At 40.4% G+C, this 21568-nt stretch overlaps 1 protein-coding gene across 3 annotated transcripts; it reads left to right on the top strand.

Moving 5' to 3' along the window:
- The first annotated feature begins 154 nt into the window (after positions 1 to 154).
- On the top strand, positions 155 to 20527 carry ZBTB25 (zinc finger and BTB domain containing 25). Of its 3 annotated transcripts, XM_046007009.1 has the most exons (4): positions 156 to 573; positions 1401 to 1549; positions 14333 to 14512; positions 17364 to 20527. In XM_046007009.1, the coding sequence occupies exons 3-4, from the start codon at positions 14340 to 14342 to the stop codon at positions 18496 to 18498; spliced, it is 1308 nt and encodes a 435-aa protein (XP_045862965.1). In that variant the 5' UTR covers positions 156 to 573; positions 1401 to 1549; positions 14333 to 14339; the 3' UTR covers positions 18499 to 20527. The 3 variants fall into 3 exon arrangements, with proteins under 3 accessions (XP_045862967.1, XP_045862965.1, XP_045862966.1); XM_046007011.1 differs by lacking the exon at positions 1401 to 1549 and having other exon boundaries at positions 155 to 573; XM_046007010.1 differs by lacking the exon at positions 156 to 573 and having other exon boundaries at positions 1245 to 1549.
- The last annotated feature ends 1041 nt before the right edge of the window (positions 20528 to 21568 follow it).

The following is a 21568-nucleotide window of genomic DNA, read 5'->3' as shown; positions in this document are numbered from 1 at the left end:
GCCATAGGCCTGTCCGCCTCTGGCCTTGAGTCACTTCCCCCGCCATGCCCCACCCCACCCAGCCCGCCTCCCCTCCCAGGCTCCAGCGGCTCAGCCTCCTTGGCCCCGCGCCCCCACCCCTCTCCCCGCGAACACACGGGCGCATCCTTCCCCACCCCCACCCTCGAAGTGAGGCACTGCTGTGCTTTTGCACGCCCTGGGGAAAGTCCCCGGGTCACGCGGTTGTGTGTGGGGAGCCTGTGACGCTCAGGCTCGTCTCCACGCTTCCGCCTACAGAGTCACGACTGAGGGCCGTGGCGGAGGTACCCGGAGCGCGGGCCGACCCCTGCCTGGCCACTAGAGTAGGCGGGAGGGCGCGCACGTACGCACGCACGCACACTTCAGCCCCCGCGCCCCTCGTTCCCCGGCTACCAGGCGCGCGGTCACGTGGGCCCATCGCGGGGTGGCCGGCGCGGGAAGCCGCGCGAGAGCGGGCTGCAAAGTGCGTGAGCCGGCGCCGCCGCGTGACGTGCGCGGCGCGGGAGCCGCCCCTCCCGCACGGAGGAGCCGGCCGGCCGCCGCGGCGGCGTCTGGGTAAGCGACGCGGCCCGGCCCCTGTGGGCTGCTCCGGGCTCAGTCCCTCCCGCCACGAGCCGTCCGGGGCGGCGGCCTGCAGCTGCGCCGGTCGCGGGACAGATGCAAGTAGCTGGGGAGAGGGGTGTTTTGGTCCGTTTGACATGTCAATCAGGGCGCAGGAGAAAAATGGCAACCGCGATTGAGCACTGGGCGGAGAATGCCCAGAGACGCCTCTCGCTGCCCGCAGAAGGCTACCTGGGCCTGACCCCGCGCGGGAACCCCCGACGGGCCCGCGGTGTTCCCCGGGCGGCCGCGCGAACCCTTCTTGCAAGTGGGCGGGTCTCCTGGTGCAAACTGAGAAACGCTGCGGCCACTGTCCTCTCCCTTCTCCACCCCCGTTTGTGATTACCCCGTTTCTAGGGCAGGAAGTTCCTCCTCCTCCATAATTCATTCCTTTCCTTTTTTTCAGATTATGTTAATTTCATTCTGAGTAAATCCAGTTATTCTTTTTAAAGTTTGCCGGATCATTCACTGCTTCCCTAGCACTCGTTATTTGGAGAAACCAAGCTACTTAGACAGCACTTAGCGCTGTACTGGGAATTTGACAGCAGCTAACCTGTTTCATTCAGTAACGCCCATTTCCCCCCAGGAAATTACATTTCGCATTCAATCTCTTGAGACTCAAGTTTTTGGTTTTTTTGGTTTTTTTTTTTTTTTTTTTTTTTTTGACAAAACTGTTGATTCGCGCAGGATTTTGTCAAGTGTGTAAAGTACACTTTGGGACGACAGATTTTAAAGCTGAAAGGGGCCTTACAGGAAATCCAGTTCATCCCTCTGTTTTACAGATGAAGACACCGGGCCTAACGAACGTGTAGCTTGACTGAAGCCCTACACACCTTTTGAGTAACTGGACTCCAGGGCTCCAGGCCTTGGTTACCACACCAGGAGCGCAGTGCCATTTTAACCCACTCACTGTAGAGACAGTCTGCCAGAGGTGATTATGCTTGGCTTGATTCAGATTATTGAGAAACAAGGCTTGGCTGTTGTGTGTTGGCTCTGGTATTTTAAGTAATGGGGTTGGCATTATCTTTATGTGGAATAGATTGCCTGTGATGTATTTGGGGGCTCAAAGCCCATCTTCTCCAAAATTCAGCCCTATTCTCTGTAAGAATAACCAACATTTGCAGCACTGGTTACTTCCTTAGGTTAAGGCGTCAAAGTTCCTTGAGCAATCTAGGTCTGTATCGATTAAGCGTAAGCTATCCAGTATCAGGCATCCGTTCCTTAAGAGGGAGCAGTAAACTGGGATAGCGCTTGGAATAGATTAGTTCTTCAGGCTGGGAGGTTATCGGAAAAGAGTGGAACGTGGAAGGGATGGTCAGTAACAAAGCAGGGAGGGGCCTCAAATGACCTGCTCTACCTTTTTGCCCAGCCCTTCCCTGAATATCTTGTTTGGAGGTAGTGGAGATGGATTCTGCTCCAGTTGTTGGCTGTTTATTGAGCACCTGCTGTGGCTAGCCACTTTCACAGATGGATTTTGAGTACTTGACAAAAAGGGAGGTGGTATTGTCTCTATGTTACAAACAAGGAAACAGATTTACCTGGCTTCTGTGATGCTGTCATTTGCAGTAGAATTCAAGGCTAGATCACTTATCTCCCAAGTCCAGTCAGTGCTCTTTTGCATTTTATCTTGCTACCACTTCAAGCCAGGAAAGGGATGAGAGAATCGCCTGTGGCTGATTTATTGGCGCCTGTGGTTGCCCAGAGAGGCTGAGCAGGACTTTCAGCTGCCCTCTTTGCCTTAGAAAATGGAGCTGTGTGCTTCCACCCTATCTCCTGAGGGGAATGCGCAGGAGCCAGGCTGTCTAGCTGGAGAGGAGGGGCCCAAGAGTCTTGGCTGTAAAATATCCTGGCAAGGGCAATGCTGGGAAGTGTTGCATAATGCCCTCCCCACCACTGAACCAAAGTGATTTATTTACTATGGCCCGTAGGTGGTGCTTGACCATCTTGTTAAAGAAAAACTTGTCCTTTTTTTGTAATGAAAGCCCAAAACCGACTTGGGGGGATTAATATTATTGCAGGGGTTTTTCCTCGTCTTAAAAAAAAAAGTGCAGGTGCTCTTATCTTGATAAATTATGAAGTACTTGTACACCACTTCCTGTGCCCCCTTTCTGCTTATTTATTCCAAATTGCATGGGAACTTCCATCTTTTGAGAGAAGAATGCTAAGAAAAATACTATAATTTATAGTTACAGTGCAGGTTATGGAGTCAGACCTAGCTTTTGATCGCCACTTTATATTAGTTGTGTGTTGTTCTAAGACTGTGTCATCTGTAAAATAGATATAAAAATAACACATAGTCGAGGTGAGGACTAAAAGAATGTACATAGAGCACTTAGCACAAGGCCTTGCATGTAGTATTTACTCATTATAATCGTAACTATTTGAACTAGAACAGTATTATTCCCTCTAGGATAGGAAAGGTATTACTACTTGAACTTGCTTAGGGAGAGTAGAGGAAGAGGAAAGTATATGAAACAAACATCAGTTTCAGGATTAGTAATTAAATTTATTCACACATCTGCTTTCCCTTTGTTCGCGGGAATTTTTTTCTTTCCTTTCTTTTTTTAATCTTAACTGAAGAAAAAGCGTTTATATTATTGTAAGTTGTTTTTGAAAATTTTCTAAATTATTCCTTCCCTGTACGTATCAATCATACAATGACTTTTTGTTCCTTGTGAAAAACTCTAGGCACTTTAAGCAAAGGGCTTCATTAAGCCATCTGGATAACGTGTTTGTGGAGCGTTCCGTGGCAAAGGAAGTATTGGTTCACCTATATTCAGAAGTTATAATTAGTCTTGTTTGTACCGTATTCTAGGTCTGTACTAGCATTGTCGTTATCCAGCTTCCTACTGTCCTTTGAGTACCTTATATTTTTCTTTCAGAAATGCAATCATTACTTTTTTTTTTAGTGGACTAAGAAGAATCATTTATTTTCCTTCACGGGGTTCTGATTTTTTTAAGGTTCACTAGCAATTTGCACTGACCGGTGTTAGCACCCTTGTTTGCCTGGTGCTGTGGCTTTATCAGGCATCTCACATGTTGGTTAGATGGTTAGAGATGTAGTAGGCTGGCTGTGTCTGGCAACAGGCAGGCCCCAAACTAACGTTTCCCTGTTCCGTTAAATGTTTCTAGAGCATAACTGCTCTTCCTGTGTCATCTACGACATCTGCTTCTTACTCTCTTCTCTAATATTTTCAGTGATTTTCGTAAGCAGATGCTTAGAATTACTGCACATTTTATCTCAATATTCTCGAATTTGAGATTTCCATATCACCTTCAGATGTTATGAAAATAGGCATAATGGTGTATGAGAGTAAATACCTTTTTTCCTAAATTCTTTTTTAGAAGAAGTCTGAAAATGGTATGTTCCTCTTCTGCCCCCAGTGTCCAATTAACTAGTTTGAGAGCACTTTTGTGTCTTAGAATCTGGCTAATTTTTTGTTTAAAGTAACAATTAGAATTACAATTGTTGATTTTTATTCATTTAATGTAATTGGTACAATTCCCACATTTTGAGCATGGCTTGTAAAATTGCTTCTTTTTCTCTGTAATTTCTACAGTGTGAAATACTCTCTTCATTTTCCTTGGTTTCCTTTTCCTTCTAACACAGTGGTTCTTAACCAAGGCATCATATTAGAACCACCTCAAGAGCTTTTTAAAAAAGGATGTGAGGGGGGCACCTGGGTGGCTCAGTGGGTTAAAGCCTGTGCCTTCGGCTCAGGTCATGATCCCAGGGTCCTGGGATCGAGCCCCGCATGGGGCTCTCTGCTCAGCAGGGAGCCTGCTTCCCCCTCTCTCTCTGCCTGCCTCTCTGTCTACTTGTGATCTCTCTCTCTCTGTCAAATAAATAAATAAAATCTTAAAAAAAAAAAAAAAAAGGATGTGAGGGGCGCCTGGGTAGCTCAGTGGGTTAAGCCTCTGCCTTTAGCTCAGGTCATGATCTTGGGGTCCAGGGATTGAGCCCCCGTTGGGGAGCGGGGAGCCTGCTTCTTCTCTCTCTCTCTGCTTACCTCTCTGTCTACTGTGATCTCTGTCTGTCAAATAAACAAATAAAATCTTTAAAAAAAATTAAAAAGGATGTGAGACTCACTCTAAGCAATTCTGTTTGGCTTGGTCTAGGGTAGGACACAGGCATCAGTCTGCGTTGAAAGTTTTACAATACAGGGCACCTGGGTGGCTCAGTGGGTTAAGCCTCTGCCTTTGGCTCAGGTCATGATCTCAGGGTCTTGGGATCGAGTCCTGCCTGGAGCTCTATGCTTGGCGGGGAGCCTACTTCCCCCATTCTCTGCCCTTGCCTCAGTCTACTTGTGATTGCTCTCTCTCTCTGTCAAATAAATAAATGAAATCTTTAAAAAAAAAAAAAGTTTTACAATACAGTCAGTGATAAGAGCTACTATTCCATGATAAAATGATCTCTGCAAACGTTCTTTCTCTAGGTTATAAAATGTTATACCTCCATAATCCTGTGAAAGTATCATTAAAAAGTTAAAATCATTGTATAAAGTCTGTTATCATGTGGCACTTTGAATATTTCTGCTTTTACCTTTGTATTTATGGCCATGAGTAAGTATCTCAAAAAAGCTGCACATATTCCTCTGCCAACTTTTCTGTCTCCTTCTCTTAATGATAATTTAATAATAAAGTCACAGTGGTAGGAACCACAGAGAAAATATCTAAGACTGTCTATTTTCTACAGGAACAGATGTCTTAGTCCTCTTGTCCCATTTTTATTAAAGATTCTACAGCCTGAGAGAATGAAAAGCTATGTATTTCAGGGCATGGTCTGGCTACCATAGATCTGAGACTCCAGTCTAACTAATACAAAAGATTTTTTTTTTTTAATAAGTAAAAATCAAAAGATGTTAAATTTCAAGTTAACTTTGAATTAAACAAAAATGGATACTGGTATAAAGCTGTTGTAGTTTACTTAGTTTGAGCTAATCCAGAGATACTGCAAAATTTAGTTAGTAAAATTTAGTTAGTAAACAAGGTTTTGTAGCCTCTCTTAAATATTAATACTAATTCTAATATTGTAGTATAAATACCACTTTGATAATAGATACAGCATTTTAAGATGAAGCATTCTTTCATTTTGGCTTTTGTATCTGTAATAAGATGATAAATTATTTTTTGCATCTCTTCTCACATCTTAAAATTTCCACCCAAAATTCTTTTCTTTTAAGATTTTATTTATTTATTTGAGAGAGTGAGAGCATGAACAGTGAGGAGAGAGAGAAGCAGGTTCCCCGCTGAGCAGGGAGCCCTGACAGTAGAGTTCCATCCCAAGACCCCAGGATCATGACCTGAGCCTAAGGCAGATGTTTAACCAGTGCAGCTACCCACATGCCCCTCCACCCAAAATTCTTAAATAAAACTTCTGAGATCTTTCTGTATGCATAGGAAGCTGTATCTATTCCACATACCAGAGAAAATAGTATTTATGGTCAAAGAAATGATGAGCAAAGGCTACATGAAAAACCTAGCTAATAAATTTGCCAGGTAGGTTGTATTAGAAAATGTTTTTAATAACTTTGCAATGGATTGGCTCTATTGACAGGTAAAATCTGGTCGTGTTGCCTTAAAACGTCAAAGGTCTACTATACGAAGAAGTTTGAGTGAACCTGTTATGTATCTAAGTTGTGGGGTTGTTTTTTTTTTTTTCCTTTTAAGCATATCTGAATTTGTTTCATTTTATAAACTTGGAAAAAATTTCCCTTTGTTTCAATATATTTGCAAAATCTGCCATCAGTATGTATGTTAAAAGTTACAGATGGGGATTTTGAAGAAAGGGGATGAGTTAAAAGTCAGACGCGAAATACTACCGGCACCATTATGGCTAGTTGTCTGACTTCAGGTACCTCTCCCACCTTCTCTGAGCCTTTGGTTCCTCAACCATAAAATGGAACTAATATCATATCTGCTCTATTACCTCATAGGATTTTTAAAAAGATAACATAGAGCAGAGATTCTCAAAGTGTGAATCAAGGACCCTCAGAGGTTCCTGAAACCCTTTCAGGATCTACAAGGATCTTGCTCTTGAAAGGCCAAAATCTCTAAAAATACTTGAATTAAAACAACTTGTGGCAACAGATTGAACACAGAAACAAAGAACCCAGCTGTATTGTTTAAAGAGTGGTATTAAAGAGTACTGTAAAATATAGAACAGTGCTACTCTTCTCACTTACAAAATATATGTGGTTATTTTTTAGAAAAAAAATGTTAATATATAATAGGTTTATTATTATTTAAAATGAATTAAACATTTTTAAATGTCTCACCTTTTATATGGTAAATATTGATAAATACAACCCACATAAGCAACAGCTCTTTGCAGTCCCTAATGCTGCTCTTAAGAGTGTAAGTGGATCTTGAGGCCAGAACTTCTTAGAAGTGGTGACGGGTAATAATAATGGCTGAGTAGTTCCTATTGGGACAGTTCTGAACTAGAAACTACATTTGACCCTTGAGCAGCTTGGAGATTAGGGGCACCAACCTCCCTGCACAGTCAAATATCTGCATTTAACTTGACACCCACTCCCCAGCCTTCCAAGCTTAACTACTAACAGCCTACTATTGACTGGAAGCCTTACTGATAGCATAAACAGTCAATTAATGTATTTCATATGTTACATGCATTATATACTGTATTCTTAAAATAGGCTAGGAAAAAGAAAATGTTATTAAGAAAATCATAAGGGGCACCTGGCTGGCTCTGTAGAGCGTGTGGCTCTTGATCTCTGGGTGGTGAGTTCAAGCTCCATGATGCGCCTAGAGCTTACTTTAAAAAAAAAGAAAGAAAGGGAAAGGAAATCATAAGGGAGAGAAAATACATGTATAGTGCTGTACTGTGTTTATCCAAAAAAATCTGCATATAAGCGGGCCCATGCAGTTCAAACTGATGTGGTTCAAGGGTCAACTCTATAAACTTGAAAAAAAGCTTTAGAAACTACCGGATGGCAGTTGAAAGTGACAAAAATCAGGCAGAAACTGGAATGAAGTCTATGCTTGGAAGAAGGGAAGAGCAGTGCATGATTTTTATGGCTTTTTCCTGAGAGAAGTCTCCAGTTGGTGACAGGAGGAGCTGGCCAAACTTAGGTTAATAATCCGTAATCTTACTTGCTTGAAGAAAAGAGGACAGAGTTAAGAGTGACCACACAGCTGGAAAGAAAAGGAAAATCCTAGAAAGGATGCTGGGGGAACCCCACATACTGAATCTCTTGCCAACCCCTAAACTTATACATATGTTGAGCTTTCATACAGCACACCAACAACTAAAAAACTAAACCAAAAGAGAGGCAGGGTTTGAAGTTTAAGTCCAGCCAAGTTAATTGTAACAACAAAGCAAAACCATCAGTACTTTTTGGAAGAATATTACAGAATCTAGAGTCTTTACCACAGTAATCACAATGTCTAGGATATTGTCCAAAATTAAACAGGAAATTATCACCCTAATTAATGGAGATTAACTCCAAAATGACCCAGAGGTTGGATTTGGCAGAGATTTAAAGCAGCTATTACAACTATGCTTAAGAATATAAAGCAAAATAAAGTGGTAATGTGTCAACAAATAGGAAATCTCAGCAGAGGAATAGAAACTAAAAAGGAATAAGATAAAAATTTTAGACTGGAAATATAACTAAAATTAAAAATTCACTGAGTTTAACAAAAATGACAGTGAATTTACAGCTTAATAGAAAGTATCTCACCTGAAAAAAATATTTTAATCTCTTTATGCCTTAATTTTTTTTTAAAGATTTCATCTATCTATTTTAGAGAGAGAATCCCAAGCAGACTCTGTAAGGAGTTTGGAGCCCGACATGGGGCTTCATCCTGTGACCCTAAGATCACCATCTGAACAGAAACAAAGAGCCAGACACCGAACTGACTGAGCTGCTCAGGAACCCCTGAAACAGAAAAATTATTTGATGTGAAAGTTCTATATAAATTTCATCACCGTAGGGATGCCTATAGGGAGCCACTCGGGTGGCTCAGTCAGTTAAGCTTCTGCCTTCGGCTCAGGTCATGATCCCGGAGTCCTGGGATCAAGTCCCGTGTCAGGCTCCCTGCTCTGTGGGGAGTCTGCTTCTCCCTCTGCCTGCTGCTCCCGTGCTTGTGCTCTCTCTCTCAAATAAATAAATAAAATCTTGTAACTTCATCACTATACATTAGCAGCAGGAATTTTTACTCTAGGTTTCTTTCAAGGTCTAAACTCAGCTCTTCCCTCAGCATGTGGACGCCTTCATAGTGTATGAATCAAAGCCATGGACAGACTACTCTCACATTCTCTCCTCACCTCAGCTGTCTCCTTGCCACTGTCAGAAATAAATCCCTCTCTTCTCTATGGCAGACTGCTACACTGTGCTTGTGTTCTTTCCGGCTTCTGGAGATGCCACCCCTCTTTAGCCTGAAAGTCTTCTCTGAGCGGAAGCTCCCTATCTTCAGTGTCCTATCCTATCTATACCTACCCTTTATGGCCTCTGCCATCTAACATTCCCTTGCAGTGAGATGTTTTGCTCTTGATGCTTTCCCAGACTATTGTCAGAGGTCACCAGAAATCTCTTAGTCACCACACTTGGGGTGTTTATAATAGGCCTCATCCCCATGTTTCTCTGCAGTACTTTCCACCAGGGGTGGACCACTCCCCACCCAGGTTCTTGCCTTTCCTTTACCTCCCCCCATCTCATCCCCGACTCAGTGTTGATACGTTTCCTTATTACTCCTCTTGTGTCTTTTCTGTGTTGTTTGATGATTCATTTGTAGCTTTCCCCCCCCCTCTTATTTCACTCAATAGTCCCATCCACTCCTGGTGGCTTCAGCTGTGTAATTACAGAGGACCTCCTCTCCCTGTCTAGCCCTGTCCTGCATAGTGTCTCCATTGATCACTAAACATTTCTACTCAGATGTGCTGGAGTGAACACCTTGAACTCACTGTGTCCAAAATGAAATTTCTCTTTTATGAAGCCAGTTTCTATGCCTCTTTGCTGGCATTCTGGAACATTGCCATTATATTGATACCTACCAAATGACAGTTACTCTGCAAATAGAACCTGAAGGGATGAATGAGTTCTTCCAGTAACCCAAGCTGGAATGCTGAGACTTGACTTTGACTTTATCTTCTCTGTGGCTGACCACATCCCGTCTGGCTGACAAACCATGTCAGTTCCACGTCTGGTGTATCTCTTGTATTCCATCATTCCCACCACTGTTCCTTGGATATTGCGGTGGACTTCTTACTGGTCTTTATTTCTCCATTCTCCATACCTTTCCCTTGCTTTTTTTTATGGGTTGCTACTAGAGCAACCCTGAGTCACAGGCCTGATGATGATGATGATGATGATGGTGATAATTGGTATCTACTGAACACTTATCGTGGGCCTGCCTCACTATTTCTATGTGCTTATATGCATTATCTTATTAAATCCATGTAACAACCTGTGAGGTAGATACTGTAATTACCCATATTTCATAAGTAAAACCAAGGACCAGAGAATTAAGCATCTTCTCTAGATCATACAGCTAAATGACAGAATTGGAATTTTATTCCAAGCTGTTTAATTCCAGAGCCCAAGCTGTAACTACTGTGCTGTTTTCTCTCCTGCAAAAACGTCTTCACACCATTTGTTATAAACACAACTGGAGTACCTTTCAGTTTTACATTCAGTGCCCTGTGTGAGCTGACCACATCTCTTGTTACTCACTCACTTTTGTTTTTTCTGTGCCAAACTGAATTCTTCAGTTACCTATATAGTCACTCTCCTCCCTGTAATTTATTCATTCTCTTTTTTCCTGCCTGGAACGCTATGTTCACCTTCTGCCTCTTCATCTAAATCCAGTTCAAATGGCTTATTTTTCATTGGGTTGCCTGATGCCGATCTCCCCCTGACAGCGTGTTCTCTGAACTGCTCTTGTGACATTTACCACTTTTACTTTTTATCATAATTACCATGTTTTATGTTTTGTCTCCCCTATTAGCCTGCAGTCTTCTTTTAAAAAGTTTTTAATTTAAATTCAATTTAATTAACATGTACTGTATTACTAGTTGCAGAGGTAGAATTCAGTGTGTCATCAGTTGCATGTAATGCCCAGTGCTCATTACTTCAAGCACCCTCCTTAATGCCCATCACCCTGTTACCTTACCCACCCCCAGCAACCCTCAGTTTTTCCCCCATAGTTAAGAACCTCTTTTGGTTTGCCTCCGTCTCTATTTCCCTCTTATTTTATTTTCCTTCCCTTCCCCTATGTCCATCGTTTTGTTTCTTAAATTCCACATATGAGTGAGATCATACGGTATTTGTCTTTCTCTGATTGACTTATTTCGCTGAGCATAATACTCTAGCTCCAACCACGTCATTGTAAATAGCAAGATTTTATTCTCTTCCTGTGTTTTGGTAATCACGGACATTGCTGCTGTAAACATTGGGGTGCATATTAGCCTGCAGTCTTCTTAGTTGCAGCATGTAAGTATTTTTCTTCTGTCCCTATGCTTTGTATAATGCATGCTTTCAAATAATTTTTCTTTATTAAATTTCTCTTCAAAAAAATTCAGTAAGTGAAGAATTTAACTGTTACTCATAGACCATTAACCACAAGATTTTTGTATATGTGGCTTTTTAGTGTGCCCTTTCTCATTTCTATGTGGTTCAATAGTTCATTATACTAATGCACTTATATCTATATATGTATATATACATATATATATACACACATATATATATAATGTGTCTGTGTGTGTATAGATAGATCTGGTGAAAGTGTTTATGATCTGAGGGTTTTTTTTTTTCTTAAACAGTTTGTAAGGCTGGTTTAAACTACTTCAGTTTGAACCATTTCATTGAATCTAAGACGCATGTTTTTCACATGGTGAAATCTCCAGCATACAGCTTTATTTTGGTTTTTAAATCTCTCTATAATAAGTTGGTGGTGTTTTAGAATCCAGGTAATGCAGCACATAGAAATAAACAGTGACTTTTAGTTAAATGGCCTTTTGGAACAAAACTTACAATTTGGAGTTTCGTTTATGCTCAGGTCTCTGTAGATTCTGATATTTTGTTCCCTCTTATTTCATCATTGCTTAAAGGCTTTTAAAATGAGATGGTAAGGAGTAAGGGTTTTGTTTTTATTTATTTTTTAATTGGGGAGGTTTGGGAGAAAGTTAATGTTTGAGTAAGTAGAATTTTAAAAATAATGTATGAATAGAATTAAAAGCAAGTTTCAGGATTCCTAAAGTATTATTTATATAAAATTTTAAAACATGCAAAATAATACCATACCTCCTTAAGGGATATGTGCAGATGCAGTAAGGACATGATGATGTTACGAGACAGTCATAAACCCCAAAGTCTGGATGGTGATTACCTTTGGAGGCAAGTTAATGGGTAATTAAAATGAGGGAGAGATGGCTGGATGGCTGTGTGTTTGTCTCCTTGGCTCTGTACCTGTTTGTCTATTTGAAATACCTCATAATTTTTAAAAATGAGGGGAAAAGGAATACACGTTGGAATGTACTTATGATGTTAAACTTCAATAAAAATATTTAAGTTTGGGGTGCCTGGGTGGCTCAGTTGGTTAAGTGTCCGACTCTTGATTTCAGCTCAGGTCATGATCTCAGGGTTGTGAGATGGAGCCCCACATCAGGTTCCATGCTCAGCATGGAGTCTGCTTAAGATCCACTCCCTCTCCTGCTCCCCACCCCCAGCTCGCTTGTGCTCTTTCTCTCTCTCAAAAAGAAAAAAAAAAGGATTTAAATTTAAACAGTACAATTCCCCCACCCTGCTCCCTTGTCTCCCTCCCAGAAGTAAACATTTTACTCGTTTCTTTGAACCTTTCCAAAGATGTATACATAAATAAGACTATATTTCTGTATACATTTCTCTGCCACCTTTAAAATAACCACTCCTGGGGCACCTGGGTGTCTTAGTTGTTGGGCATCTGCCTTCAGCTCAGGTGGTGATCCCAGGGTCCTGGGATCCAGCCCCACATCAGGCTCCCTGCTTGATGGGAAGCCTGCTTCTTCCTCTCCCACTCCCCCTGCTTGTGTTCCCTCTTCTGCTGTCTCTGTCAAAAAAATAAATAAATAAAATCTTTTAAAAATAAAATAACCATTCTACCGTCTTTTGCATAAATAGTAGTCTTCTCTGTACGATTTTATGCTTTGCATTTTTTACTTAATATATCTTGGAGATTATTTCATATCAGTACATTAAATATATAGTTTTAATAAAAATATATTTAGCCTTATATCAATAATAATTACCTTTTTGTTTACCAGTTATAGCCTAGACTTTATTCATTAATAAGTATGTGTTTCTGTATTCGATTTGTGTAAGCAATTAAGCAGCAGGAAATCTGGGTGTCTCCCTAATTCCTCTTTCTAAACATTCTTGTGGCTTCCTGAGGTATCTTGGTATAGAACCTGACCATTCCCTAGGCATCTCCAGTTTGTGGATCATGTTCTCTCTGGGAGGTGGAAAGGGAGGACATTTGGGTTCTGGAGCCCTGTGTCCAGGTTTGAATCCCCTGCTCTGCCACTTACTGGCAGTGTGATTTGAGTAAACTAACTCCTTGTACTGATTCAGTTACTTCATCTGTACATGTATTGACTATCCCTTTCTTGTATAGTCATATTGAGAACTAGATGAGTGAAAAGTGCCTGATACACAGGAGGCACTATAAGTGTTAGCTGGTTTTATTATATTATTGGTCACTCAGCTGTCTGCTGCCCAAGCTATGGCCAATCTCCAGACAGGCAATCCCACAGTCTCATCACTGACCTCTTTAGACTTTGGTCTCTGGCTAGTGAGAAAACTTCATTCTCCTTTTTCAGAAGCTCCTCTTTTAGAGAAGGATCTCCCAGCTGGCCAGTGATGCCCTTTATATCCCAGCTGCCTTCTCCTTAAGGCACCGGGGCTGTCCGCACAGTTGGGGTTGAAGCAGAGCCTCCTATCTGCCTGGAACTCTTGGCACTCTTGAATGCCCTTGCTGCTCACACTAGACTTCTCTGCCAGAATGCTTCTGCATGTTTCTCCTCATACGTGATTTTTCCCAAGACCAGTGGTCCCACTCTCTATTGTTCCTTCAGGAGCCTCCATGCTTGTATGTGTCTGAATCCAGTTAATATCAGGGTTTAGGCTCCTTCCATTGGGTCCCCGGGCCTCATATGTAAATCAGGGGATGTGGCTTGATAATCTGTTTTAAGGGCTCCTGCACATATTGTGACTGATATGTTTCCCAAACATATTGTAAGATAGTTAGGAGGCCAATGTCCCCAGAGCACACAGAGGATCCCTACGGAGCAATGACTGCTCTGGCCCAGCAGCAGTTGGGTAGCAGTTTCCGTTACAAGGTGCTTTTCAAGTAACTTCACTCATATAGCTCTGAGGAAGGGGTCCGTATCTCATTCCCATTTTCTAGTGAGGAAACAGGGCTAGAAACGTGGTCACATTGATTTAAAAAAAAAAAGGACAGGCCCTCCTTTTGCTTCTGTGTCACTCATACCAAGCTATCTTCTTACCAGATGAAAAAGACCGTATGTTACAGTTTTAGCAGAATTGATATTTTTATAATGGGGGATTTAATGTTAGCTAGGTTTGGGGTGAAATTAACAGTATTAAAAACTTGAATAATCTCATTTAAATTTAGGCCTCTTTGTACTCTGTAGGTTTGTGTGAACTGTAGCTAATTTTGTTTAAAAAAAAAAAATTGTCCTTTTTCTCAGAGCCACAATGGACACAGCTAGCCATAGCCTTGTCCTTCTGCAGCAGCTGAACATGCAGCGAGAATTTGGTTTTCTGTGTGATTGCACAGTTGCCATTGGAGATGTTTACTTCAAAGCCCACAGAGCAGTGCTTGCTGCTTTTTCTAACTATTTCAAGATGATATTTATTCACCAAACAAGGTAAGGACATGGTTTTGTAAATCTGAAGAGTTTTTAATGTGATATAACTAAGCCTTATTATAATATCATTTGGGGGACTCTTTATTATGGGATCACATTAAGAAAAAAATATGTATTTTTTTCACATCCAGTAATTCATCTCAGTATGTAGGATCCATGATAGAAGGTAAAAATGAAAACAATAATATAGCTAAAATTTATTGAAGGCTTATCCTGTACCCAAGCACTAAATATTTACCTAATATACATTCTACTACTATCCATACTATTTTAGAGAAAAGGAAACTGAGCCTGGGTCAAGGAATTGGCCCATCCAGGATTATACAGCTAGTAAGTGATCCTCAAATGCAGATCTGTGCTTTTAAAGATCTATGTTCTGACTCATTAAATTGTTGATATCTTTTCTATAATACTTTCATAGCAAGGGTGTAATGTCATAATTCTACACACCTTATATCCCATAATATAGTTCAAAAGACATTTGTTTCAAATACTTTTTTCAGAAAGTGTTTTGATTTTTTGAATGTGGGTTATCCCAGCATGACAGGTGTGTAGGGTGTGGGCAGGGACGTCATATTCAGATTCTGAGCTCTTAAAGAATAGCTTTAATCCTTCCTAGGTTGAAGGTGATAGAATTCTCTGTTTTTTTGTTTTTTTTTTAAAAGACCTTTCATGAAAAACTTAGAGGAGTCTAGCCTCAATTACACATTTTCATTTCCCTTCATCCTTTTAAATATTTGTTGGGTACTTACGTGTCAGCACTATGTTAGACCCCAGTAATAGGCTAGGATGCTCACTGTCCTCAAGGAGTTCATGGATCAATAGAGAACACATGTAAAGAAGACAATCACGATGTAATTGATCTGCCTTTGCCTCAGTTTCCTTCTCTGTCAAACACTGGCATTATATGTATACTTACCCAATGGTGTTGAGATTAAATGGATTAATAATATTAAAATGCTTAGAACAGAGCTTTGCATTGTCAGCTACCGTTACCAACAGTTAAGGTGATTCGTCTATAATAGAAGTGTTGTATAAGATAGAGTGGAGTGTCAGTGGCCCTATTTTGAGGAAGTTGGAATAGGCTTTACAGAAGCCCTGGATCTTGAAGGATCAGGAGGAATTTTTTTTTCAGATATGGTAAAGGAATGCAAGAAGGTCCATTGCAGGCAGAGGGAAAAAGTGTATGAAAACATAGGCAGACATGAACTGGGCTAGTACATTCAGGAAACAGAGTAGACCAGAATGGTTGGAATGCATGGCACAAAGTGGGGAGGAGGTTGGAGTGGGAGATATGTCATGGGTAGTGTCAATGTAGAAACTGGATTAGAAACAGTGTCTTCACCTCAGTCTTGTCTAAGAGCTAGGAGTTGGTTCAGCTCCCAAAAACCTGTTCGTGTGCCAGGCACCATGCTAAACTAAATCCAAGAGATACAAAGGTGTCAGGCCTGGCTATGTGGTATCTCTGTTGAACAACTAAAAATCCTCAGTTAACAGCTCTGTGCTGATATATAAAACCCCTCCCATAGACCCTGGAAGTGGGTGGGTGAGAGCTAAGAGTGAAACCCCGGAGGGATCCCGAGATATGGGGACTAAAGAAATGGCTTGCCAGCATGTGACACCCTATGCATTCTGAAGCAGACGGGAACATTTGCTTCAGGCAAAAGTCCACTGACTGGGGCTGTTGTTCCTCCAACACTCCCCTCAGGTTCTCTTTATCGTAATTTTGCAGGGTGTTTCCTGATTTCTTGTTACGCTGTTATTTCTATTATCTGAATTGTAGATTCATATTTAAAAATTGAGCTTGGGTTATTTTAAAGTTTTTCAGTTGTACCTATATTCAGTTGTGATTCGAAGAGTAGATACATTACTGTAGTTTGGAAGCCAAAGTAAGATTAGTGTAACTTAAGTTCCAAATATTACCAATTTTAATGGATTCTTTTAACATTTTAAATATTTTTTATTTTGGTAAAATATAGACAACATAAAATTTGCCATTTTAACAATTTTAGCCATACAGTTCACTGGCATTAGGTACATTCGCAGTGTTGTGCAACCATCACCACTTACCATTTCCAAAACTTTGCATCACCCTAAACATCAACTCTGTACCCATTAAGCAATAACTCTCCATCTCCCCACCTCACCCCAAGCTCCTGGTAAACTCTAATCTACTTTCTGTCTCTCTGAATTTGCCTATCCTAGATATTTTTTATAAGTGGCATCATACAAAATTTGTCCTTTTGTGTCTGGCTTATTTCACTTACCAAACGTTTTCCAGGTTCACCCATGCTATAACATCATTCAGAACGTCATTCCTTTCTTTGGCTGAGTAATTTGCCACTGTCTATATATGCCACACTTCGCTTATCCATTCGTCTATTGATGGACGCTTGGGGTTGTTTCCACCTTTTGGCTAATGTGAGTAATGCTGTGATGAACATTGGTGTCCAGGTGTCTATTGGGTCCATGTTTTCAGTTCTTTCGGTTTGTATGCAAAAGACTGTTAGGTTCCTTAAGAGGAAGGTTTCTGTTTTCTTCATCATGTTTCTCCTCCCTGGCACCTACTGTAGTGCATACCACTTAGGAGTCACTAAATGTTGAACTAATCAGAATATCTGTGTGTGTTTCTTAACTTTAGCCAGTAGGTTGAATACATGAAGACTTGTTGCTGGGCCATAAAGCTGGTGTGCTGTGAATGTTTAATTATCTGTTGCTATATTTCATCAAGGCAGATTGCTAAGTGTGAGCTTCTTAGGAAGAAATTGCATTAGCCTACGACTGTGTGCTGCTAACTAAAAGGCCAACTGGTCATTTTATCTTGTGTGGGTCTGTTTTTTGTTTTTAACAGTGAATGCATAAAAATACAACCAACTGACATCCAACCCGACATATTCAGCTATTTGTTGCACATTATGTACACGGGGAAAGGGCCAAAACAGATTGTGGATCACGGTCGTTTGGAGGAAGGGATTCGATTTCTTCACGCCGACTACCTTTCTCACATTGCAACAGAAATGAATCAAGTGTTCTCACCAGAGACTGTGCAGTCCTCAAATTTGTATGGCATTCAGATCTCAACGACCCAAAAAACAGCTGTCAAACCAGGGCTGGAGGTCAAAGAAGCTCCTTCCAACAATGGTGGCAACAGAGCTGCTGTCCAGGGTGACCACCCCCAGTTGCAGCTCTCTCTCGCTATTGGGCTCGATGATGGCACTGCAGAGCAGCAGAGGGCCCATCCTGCCGCCCAGGCCTTGGAGGAGCACCAGAAGCCCCCAGTGTCCATCAAGCAGGAGAGATGTGACCCCGAATCTGTGATCTCCCAGAGCCACGCCTCACCCTCTTCAGAGGGGACTGGTCCCACTTTCACTGAAAGCAGTATCAAAGTACACTTATGCCATTACTGTGGGGAACGTTTTGATTCCCGAGGTAACCTAAGGCAACATCTCCATACCCATGTGTCTGGATCCCTCCCATTTGGTGTCCCTGCTTCCATTCTGGAAAGCAATGACCTTGGTGAAGTGCATCCACTTAATGAAAATAGTGAGGCTCTTGAATGCCGCAGGCTCAGCTCCTTCATTGTGAAGGAGAATGAGCAGGAGCCTGACCACTCAAGCCAGGGGCCCACAGAGCCCCTGCAGATCAGTCAAGTGTCTTTGATCTCCAAAGACACAGAGCCAGTAGAATTAAACTGTAATTTTTCTTTTTCAAGGAAAAGAAAAATCAGCTGTTCCATTTGTGGTCATAAATTTCTCCGAAAAAGCCAATTGCTAGAACACATGTATATGCACAAAGGTAAATCATACAGATATAACCGATGCCAAAGGTTTGGCAATGCGTTGGCCCAGCGGTTTCAGCCATATTGTGACAGCTGGTCTGATGTTCCCTTAAAAAGTTCTTGCTTGTCACAAGAACAGTTAGATTCATCTTGTGCCTTAGAGTCAGAGCTCCCACAAGAAAATGTGGACACTATCCTTGTGGAGTAGCAGTTTCTCCTTCACAATTTTTATATCCATTCTGAAAAAGAAAATTCACATGCATTTTTATTCATAAATTATTTTCCTCCTCAACTTCTATTAACTTTTTTCTTTACCAGTGATCCACAATTTTAAGGTTGTATATATTAGGTCTTCTTATTGTAAGATACATACGGCTATTAAAAGGTAACCTTCAAGTAGAGTTATGAACAATCATAAATCACAGTTCAGAAATCAGAAGTCAATGTAGGAACTATGGAACTTTAGAGTTAATATTTATAGAAGTTCTAAGTTGTAGAATCAGTAAAACCGAATTGAAAATGAAGTAAATGGAATATTTTTTAAAGAATATTCTAGACTATCAGTTTTGGCTAATTTTTCACATGAATACACCACTATGAAGACTACTTAAAAATATTTTTTGCCATATAGGAAGTTAAAGTTATTTTAATGCATAACTATATGTTATAATGTATACAGATTTTGTTTTAAGGCATAGCTATAATAAATCATAAGTAGCTTTAAAATCACTTTTTACTTATTAGCTCTGCAGCATCTTACATGGGCTTTTTAAATTTTTTTGACATTGAACATACCTCATTTTTAATAAAAAATATTCTAGTGAAAACAGAGAAAGGCAGAGGATTCAGACATTAAAACAAAGTCCTACAGAGAGAAATAGGAAGATACATAGATAGATAAATGTAGAGACAGATTTGGGTAGATCTACATTAACTAACACCCAGTGTTGTTACCTTAATCTAGAGCATTTTCTTATAGACCATAAGAATAATTTGAGATTTTTTTTTATGACCAGAGATTTGCATCAGTGTTAAAGAGGAAAACGATAAAATATAAATTACGTTTCTACTCTCAATGTCCGAGGATTTTCTAGGCTGCCCGAGTTGATGTTAATTTTCTACATATCACTTGAAAAAGTTGTTTTTTCAATGACACAGTTTTCATTTTTCCTAATCCATAAAACTAGCAGTGGATACAGTCAGTGTCCTAGAACTATGTCTGAAATCCATGATAGCTTTTCCTTTGTGAATAAATTTAGCTCCCTTTTATAGCCGTGAAACTTACAAAGCTATAACATCAGAAAAATTAAAACTGATGGACTAAAGGATAGATTCTCCTGTTTTCTGTGGCTGGGAGTAGCTGGTCAAACTTCTCCACAAAGGATAGATCTAAACTGTTTCTGAAACATTTAAATTTAAAAGATTAGATAATCCAGAATAACAAAAGAGAGAGGCTTTGAAACAACCTCATCTTTTGGGTATGCTGCCGGGTTCAAAGCCTCATAGACATGTTAATAGATCTGGTTTGTGAGGCTTAGAAATTAAGTGTATGCAGAAACTCTGAGCTCCTTTATGATGGCATCCTTCTGAGGACATCTCCTGACAGTGTCAGGGTTTAGTCAGAAGGGAACTCGAAGACTAAACTAGTTCATTTGAAGGGCACAAAGGTTTTCTGTGGGTAAACAGTAAGGTTCTTAGGTCAGTTATGAAATGATAACTTTTTCTTGAAAGCTGAATGAAGAAACCAGTGGGCATTGTCTAAGGTAGTTGAGTTTCTGCCTCAGACAAACGACTAAGGCTTCCTGGGGTCAAGACTGAGATGTGTTGCTGCTGATACAGGATCAGTTATACTGGGAGTGGTTAAAAACAAATGTGTTGCTCCTTGGGGTCAGAACTTAAGCTAATCTTTAGTCGTTCAAGCAATTTATTCAAATTTACACTTCCCTCAACGATTCCGTCTCATAAGATGAACACAAATATTAACATTGATTTCATGTATTTTAGACTATATATTCCCTAGCCTTCTTCAAGTAAAATTTTACTTTTCTCAGGAGAACAATTTTTCTGATTTCTTTCTTCTCTGTTCTTTCCTTCTTGCCCAGTCATTGGTCCTTGACACAAGAAATGTGTAGCTAAAGGGTGGATTTAGGGTATGTATGAGTTGAGGAGTAGGGCAGCAGTACAGGGCAGGGTCTGGAGAAATTCTAAGAGTTTGCTATGGCTGATTAGCCATGGCAGACAACATTAATTCAAAGCTGAAATAAATCTCCATTTGTTGGGTGTTAAGAATGTAATGGTTAACTGTATTTTTATTCTCATTCATATAGTTCCTTTTGATATTAGAAATTCAAAGCAAGTGTTCTTTAGCCTTTTCTTTTTTCTTTTTTTTTTAAGGATTTTATTTTTTAGAGAGAGAGAGGGAGCATGAGTGGAAGGAGGGTCAGAGGAAGAGGGAGTAGCAAACTTCATGCTGAGCAGAGAACCCGATGTGGGGCTCCATCCCAGGATCCTGGGATCATGACCTGAGCAGAAAGCAGATGGTTAACCGACTGAGCCCCTTTCCTTAATCTTCATAATAGTCTCTCTGTTTTAGGAAGTGGAAAAATGTTAACTCCATTTTATAGAAAAAATGGTCCCAATAGGTGGGTTCCAGTGAATAGTGCTGTGGGGACTGACCCCAGTTTAATTTTTAATTTTTTTCATCATTCGACAGACATATTTTTAAAATAACTGTGATTAATGAATGCTGTGCCCTGAGTGTATTTTTTTAAGACATGATTCCTTACTAAGAAAATCTTACTTTGTATAAAAAAGGCTCTTGCAGCTAAAACCTTTAGTTTTGACCATGTCGTCTGCAAAATGGAGCTATAATCTTAACCATATAGTACAGTTTCCATAATGATTACCAAGCTCTTCAAACAGGAAATGCTATATGCACCTTAACCAGTATATTAGGCAATGTCTAAACAGACATTTTCTTCTTGGATCATCTTAGAATTTTCCCTTCTTTCCAGATCCTCCATATAGTTGTCTTCTGAAGAGAAACAGACTTGTTTCAGTATTTGTTGCTATTAGTATATTGTCACACTCCAGAACTCCTGAGTGCAGTCTGCCTTACACAAAAAGACAAAATTTCTTGATTTATGTATCTTGAAATTATTATTTCATGCTCTGTTTTTCTAATTTCCCATTTGTAAAGTGGTTATAAGTAATACCTACCTCACAGGCGTGTTGTGAGGATTTGTATTAAAATTTTATTAAGTTTGGGGCACCTGGGT

The sequence above is a fragment of the Meles meles genome, chromosome 6 (assembly GCF_922984935.1).
Source record: "Meles meles chromosome 6, mMelMel3.1 paternal haplotype, whole genome shotgun sequence".
Lineage (NCBI taxonomy): Eukaryota > Metazoa > Chordata > Mammalia > Carnivora > Mustelidae > Meles > Meles meles.
Note: the sequence above shows the minus strand (reverse complement) of the source record. Positions and strands in the feature narration are given on the sequence as shown.

Bases quoted from the DNA above. Each gene is read 5' to 3' on its own strand.
- ZBTB25 (XM_046007011.1), top strand. From the start codon at position 14,340: ATGGACACAGCTAGCCATAGCCTTGTCCTTCTGCAGCAGCTGAACATG. The intron at 14,513-17,363 runs GTAAGGACATGG...TGTTTTTAACAG, and splicing joins ATATTTATTCACCAAACAAG to TGAATGCATAAAAATACAAC.